The 6,933-nt window shown below is 37.1% G+C and overlaps 1 protein-coding gene across 1 annotated transcript; it reads right to left on the reverse strand.

The window, feature by feature from the left end:
• Nucleotides 1-464: 464 nt before the first annotated feature.
• zp2l1 (zona pellucida glycoprotein 2, like 1) lies at nucleotides 465-2,960 on the reverse strand. Its single transcript, XM_056465631.1, has 8 exons — nucleotides 2,687-2,960; nucleotides 1,781-1,968; nucleotides 1,613-1,710; nucleotides 1,376-1,533; nucleotides 1,109-1,301; nucleotides 878-1,025; nucleotides 689-764; nucleotides 465-593 (listed from the first exon to the last, which is right to left on the reverse strand). Exons 1-8 carry the CDS (start codon nucleotides 2,958-2,960, stop codon nucleotides 517-519), a joined length of 1,212 nt encoding a protein of 403 aa, XP_056321606.1. The 3' UTR covers nucleotides 465-516.
• Nucleotides 2,961-6,933: the final 3,973 nt, after the last annotated feature.

Below are 6,933 nucleotides of genomic sequence, written 5' to 3' on the forward strand. Positions count from 1 at the left end.
TCTGAGCATTTCCTATTAGCCTTCTGTATTAACTTTATAATTAGTCATTTTTATACTTCCATGCCTAATTTAAGAGGGACTGGCAATTATTTCTCAAATTGGCAAGTACAAGGAACTGTAGCATTTATAAATTAAGTGGTTTCACTTGGGCAACTTTGTTTATAGTATAGATATGAGATCCTTAAATCCAAGTACATGTGCAGTAACTGGAGAGATCTGGCGCACTGTAGACAAAAGCTTGAGGAACAGCTGTTAGAAGTTAGTGTCACAGAGGTTTCAATGGGTTGACAAGCTTTAGTCGAATGGTGTGAAGGTTTAGGGCTTAATGTTAGCAAAAGGTACTAGAGCCCATATTAACAGTGCATCACATGCCTAAAAAGCAGCAGAACTATTGACTAGGATTAAGACATCTTGAAATGGTTAAATTAAAGGCAGCAAAAATACAGCAATATCCAGAGACAAGATTAACACCATTTTTTTTTTTATTACAAATAAAAAAGGAGCCAAAAAGCAAACTCAATGAACAAGATGGATCTCTCCACTGGAAACTAGAGAACGGCTATGACGCTGCTTTTGTATACCAACATCTCTCTCTGCAAAAGAGGAAAAAAAAAAAAAAAATAAAGTCAGAAAAGGCCTTAAGTACGCCATAGATCATCAAGTTGAAAAAAAAAAAAGCAACACCCACTCTTCCTGTTGCAACTTTGAACACAAGAGTCTTCTGCAGTTGGAGTACAAATTGATGTACTGCAGTGAATAAAGACCTAACAGAGAGAAGACGTCAGGCCACGTGAAACAAATATGATATTTTAAAGACTAACCAAAGAGTAAAAAAAAAAAAAAAAAAAAAAAAAAAAAAAAAAAAAAAAAAAGATACCGTCTCCATCAGGGGAGCCAAAGACGTGGGTTCCACAAACGTGAACATTTTGAGTGCAAACCGTTTGAAGTGGTTTGGAAACTGCAGGCCTGAAGTTTCATCCACGGGGAACAAAGTGGTCAGGTAACGATCATCCTGGGAAGGACAACTGCACAACAGGAGATGATTACAAACAATTCTTGCTAGCAATTGGGATTTGATGGAGAGTGGGTAGGGCACTGCAACAATTACCCATTTACAAGAAAATCCCACTGGGGCAGGCTTTGAGGATCAGGGTTCGAAGTTGCCCAACAACGCCCCAAAGTTAGAAAGATGTTGGGGTCAGTCCTCTCTAGAACATGAACTTCAACATAGACTGGCTCCCGCAGCACTTTAGTCACAGGATAGTCAGCATCACCATAGTACGAAGAATACGCTTGAGCTTCTGCACAAGCCAGAAATGAGACATTCAAGACTCTTTCAGTGTTAAAATGAACTGCATGTTGAACAATGCTTTACCTTCCACACATCCCTTAAGAAAACACTGCCCATTAGCCAGTTTGAGCTCCACTCTCAGAGGTCCAAGTGCAGCCACAGGAAGAGGAGGAGGAACAGGGTTGACCTCAACAATAAGTGCTTCAAAACTGCTGCGTGAATATCTACACTGGAAGAGGAGCCTGAAAGGGAAGACTCAAGATAGAAGACCAGAACTAACAGCCATGGAACCAATTAATAAAAAAATAAGCAGTCACTCACTCATAGTGGCTATCCCTTGTGATAGAGCCTAGAGGTCCAACATTTACTTCATATACAGATGTCATTCGGTTCTCATAGATTAGGAAGTCACCATCCACCTGTAGTAGTTTAACAAAAATTACTAACAGAGCCCACGAGGGCCACCCAAACCTCACGGTCAGTACAAACCATCACTGTGGTGCCACAAGCAGTGACTGGGAACTGGTAGATGGCAAAAGCTGCAGTGGCACCAACAGGAGCACAAGGAGGATCACTTCCTCCCAAAAGGCTGATGGACTCCAAGCTTAGTCTTGGAATGGTTGCATCTCTCAAGGCCACAACAACAAACTGCCCATCTCTTGTACACTGGACGGTTACTAGCAAAGAGGAAGAACTTTAACTTAGTCATATCAGTTTCAAAGAGTCAATGTGTCTTTGGAAGATGTTAACCAGGATTATTCATTAGCTCAATGTCTAAGAATTTATGGAAGCCTTGTCATTTTAAATAAGTTACATTTATAAGATACGTAACAAAAATAAAAAAATAAGCTTATGTTGCCCTATGGAAAGCTAAAAATTATGGTTTGTAACGGACCATATTTATTTGTTTAAAAAAAAAAATAAAACCCACACACACACACACACACACACACGACTGTCCAAATACCAGATGGGAAGTTTGGGCAAGCAGCAGAATACTACCTATAGTTTTAAAGTAAAATGTTCTAGCTGGTATAAGGGTTAATACATGCTAGGCATTGTTCACTCAAAAAAAAAAAAAAAAAAAAAAAAAAAAAAAAAAAAAAAAAAAAAAAAAAAAAAAAAAAAAAAAAAAAAAAAAAAAAAAAAAAAAAAAGCCACACAACACACTGACTTCTAGATCAATGGTTTCCTGCTTCCTTAGCTTGGGGAGACGGGTCTATTCAAAATGAAAATATTCCCTGGAATTAAATCTGATGACTGTTGTAATACTATACAACTAAGATTGCCAATTGAATTGCACACTTTTAGATGAAAGGGAAAAGTCATTCTCTTGCTTGTACAACATTTAGTGAATTTCTATTGGCTACATCTTAGGTAAAAAGGTAACGTTACCTGTATTGCCATAGTAGCACTGTTGTCCATCAAAACAGCAGTTTAAAACATTACAGTCTTCAAGAGAAATGCCAGACTCTCCACACTGCACCTTATCCTCATCCTTCACATCACACTTCTGAACAGGTTCTGCTTGAGATGGAAGCTCCTTCACACGCAAACTCAACAAATGTTGTTCAGGCCATTGGAACACTTCTTTACTTTGTAAAAAAGTATTTGCAGCACATAAACGACTAGTGATACAAAGTAGCACTAAACTCCAAAGCGCTGCCATTTTTTCCCCCCAAAACTGAACACAATAACTTCAGATTTTCAAGCAGCTATTTTAAAGGTTGATAATTAGCCGTGTTTGAAGGTGTCCTCCGCCTCTGCATTTATTAGCAATTAGCACCCATCCCTGATCCATCAAGATCTGCAGTGTTGCAGCTGGTCTCATCAGGTTTGATAAGACATGACACCGCTCTTCTCGTAAAAAGTGTGCTAATTCAGATAGCCTAATCTGTTTAAATGCTAATTGTAGATTAGTGTATTGTAGTACAGTGTTTTGCATTAAAGATCTTTGTTTTAATTTGGCACAGATGACTTTAGATCTGCTCTTTTTTGACAGTATGTGTGTTTGACAAGCTGTTTGAGAGTGCAATAGAAACTGGCACTTTAACTTTACATTTAGCCTAATAGGGCAGCTTACTGAAAGACTACATACAATAACAGATGCCAAGATAAGCATGCTAATGTGCACAGCGCTAATGTGAAACTTTCATTAGATTCTGGTCACTGACACATTATTGAGATTTTGGTTACTATTAAGTGTCATTTAAAGGTGTAGAAAGTGTAAACTTAGAAAATATTGTATACTATTCCCCTTGAAAGACTACTGAGACAAGCACAGGATGGGTCATGCCTTGAGTTCATCACAGCTCCAATACACATCTCTGCCATTTGCTTACAGTAGCCATGTGCTTTTCCTTATACCCAATTCATCTGCTTGTGATCTTCTTTCATCTACAACTTTGTCATGTTTAGTGTCATTTGACAGTTTGTGACTTCAGCACTGTAGTGATAAAATCAGCAGAGACATTTATGTATTTCAATATACAATCTATTTACTATTGTTGAGTGATGGCCTGAGGCAGGGGCGGATCTAGGGGTGGGGCCACAGGGGCACCAGCCCCCTTTTAAATTGGTTTGGTCCCTGATGTGCCCCTCCCCTCTAAGTCATTGCTGATTAATATCAATGCTTGGACATAAAGATGCACTTTAATTCAAGTTGAACGTTGGTGATACCTGTTACTTCAGCTGTTTTTCTTGTATGACGAGTGCTTTCATCCCTGTAGAGCGACTGGCTTGCTCCGAAACAGGGAAGTAAAATTGTTACAATGTTGCTTGCCGTGGTTCTCTTTTAAAGCGCAATGTTTTAGAACGGACCAAAATTGATAGTCATATGGTATATCAGATAGTCATATCATTTAGTCAGAAAGTAAACATGTCATTCGTTAATTGATGGTTTATTTTCAGCGTTTCTGCTCATCGCTGTCATAATTACGTTGTTTTAAATTACCATTTTGAGCTTTTATGTCAACTAAAAGGTGCACTTTATGGTGAAATCGATAGTGAAAGCAAAGATGGGTTCTGTGCTGTCATTTACACTGCAACACGGACACTTTCTGTTTAGAATTATTGCGCTTTTTCATCACTATAAAAAGGTTACAAAACAATTGGCAAATCTGTGTGAAAATGACGGACATCGTTTACCGTAAAACTTTGGTTAACGTGACCTCTATGACAAACACCCCTTCCAAAAAGATCTGTTTTTTTTAACCCGTATCATGCATGAAATTTACCACATGATAGCTGTGCATCAGGTTAAGACTGAGCACACTTGAACATGTTCTTCACATTTAGAGATTAAGCCAGAATACAGAGTTATTTTAATTTGGCAAACTAATATCCACACTATCCTGTTTATGCAAAAACTTTATTAAAGAACAAGTGAACTAACTGACGATATTTTTAATTAAAGGGATAGTTCACCTAAAATGAAAAATAAAAAAGTTCCTTTCTTCTGTTGAACACAAAAGAAGATATTTTGAAGAAAGCTGAAAACCTGTAACCATTGACTTCGTAGTAAAAACAAATAATATGGAAGTCAATGGTTACAGGTTTCCAGCTTGCTTTAAAATATTTGATTCTGTGTTCAACAGAAGAAAGTCTAACATGTTTGGAACAAGGGAGGGCTGAGTAAATTATGACAATTTTTAGTTTTGGGTGCTAAAAATTAACAAACCCCATGTTACAACACTCTCCCCAGTGTCCCATATTTGTTGACACAATTATTTTCTTTCTTACAGAAACGCTTTCTTTTATCTCAGCTATTTGCAGATGTAAAATAAACCCAATGAAATTATATGATAGGCCTATATATATGTATATATATACATATATATATATATACATATATATATATATATATATATATATATATATATATATATATATATATATATATATATATATATATATATATATATATATAAACTGTATTTTTAATGAGACAAAAATAGTTGTATGTTGTAAACATATAGTGCAAGCACCAATTGAATAACTTGGTCCCCCTCTGTAAACTGTGGTTTACCTTGGTCCCTGCCTTTAAAAATTCCTAGATCTGCCACTGGCCTGAGGAGAGTATTTTAATGTATTTCTCCCCCACTTTATCTGCTCAATTTTGCTTTCATGTTTAGCTGGTTTTCGGGGTTTGGTATTTCACTCATGTTTGACCAGTGCGTGACACTGGTGTGTAGCCTCATATACTAACAAAGGCTGTCTTTGTTGATCAGAAGTTTATATGTTACAGCTAAGTTGTTCTATACAGTATGTTAGTTTGTTTTATTCTACTGTCTGTATATTTAAACATGCAACTTAATAAACAACTTTGCCAGCTTTAAGGCGTTCAGATTCTTTCTCTTTATCAATGATGATAACAACTTTAATGAAGTCAGATTAATTGCAATGGAGTCAGAAAAATAATTGATTTAAGCATATCATCTTTTAACTGCTCTCTGTTCTCGGTTATTGGTTCAGAATAGCAGCGTAAGCCTTACAAAAGGATTTTCAGACATTTTTTTTTAAACAAGTATTGTATGTGGTTGTTTTAAGTACTCATTCATTTTCTTTTTGGCTCAGTCCCTTTATTAATCTGGGGTCACCACAGTGGATTGAACCGCCAACTTATCCAGCATATGTTTTACGCAGCAATTGCCTTTTCAGCCGCAACCTACTGACAATTTAGCTTACCCAATTCACCTATACCACATGTCTTTTGACTGTGGGAGAAACCGGACCACCCTGAGGAAACCCACGCGATCACAGGGAGAGCATGCAAACTCCACACAGGCTTGAACCAGCGACCTTCTTGCTGTGAGGTGATCGTGCTACCCACTGCGCCACTGTGACACCCTGTTTTAAGTACTATGTAAGTTAAAAAATGTATTTGTTGTGTAGTATATCTTACTATTATAGCCAGATTCTGAGCATCTGAAAAATCTACACATAATAGGTGTCAACTTAATGTTTTCATTAATTTAATTAGTTCTAATTGCACTATTCATTCCAAGGCTTCATACAGTTGATTAGTATCAACAACTCACTGCATGATGTTCCCTATAGAATATAGACAAATGCCCCTTAAATTACAAGATGTTTGTGCATAAATTTCATTTGTCATTTTTCCAGCAAGTTAATATTGTCATGCTATATTTTTAGACACTGGTGTGCATCTCAATCAAGTTTCACTTCTGATTAAACATTTTATTTTATTATTATTTTCTTGAACAAATTGTTCCAGTGGTTAGCAATGTCACTTCACAGCAAGAATGGTTCGAGTCCCGGCTGGGCCAGTTGGCATTTCTTTTTAGAGTTTGCATGTTCTCCCTGTGTTCGTGTAGGTTTCCTCCAGGTGCTCCGGTTTCCCCCCACAGTCCAAAGACATGCGCTATAGGTGAATTGGATAAACTAAATGGGTCATAGTGTATGTGTGTGTGTGAATGTGAGAGTGTATGGGTGTTTCCCAGTACTGGGTTGTAGCTGGAAGGGCATCCGCTACGTAAAACAAATAGTTGTTAATTCATTTCACTGTAGCGACCCCTGATAAATAAGGGACTAAGCTGAAGGAAAATGTTTTGGTTACCATTGAATTGAACAAAAAGGCTTCTTTAGGCTTTTGTTAGGTCTTGTGTAACTGTGTGTAATTT

The sequence above is a fragment of the Danio aesculapii genome, chromosome 9, assembly GCF_903798145.1.
Source record: "Danio aesculapii chromosome 9, fDanAes4.1, whole genome shotgun sequence".
NCBI classification, from domain to species: domain Eukaryota; kingdom Metazoa; phylum Chordata; class Actinopteri; order Cypriniformes; family Danionidae; genus Danio; species Danio aesculapii.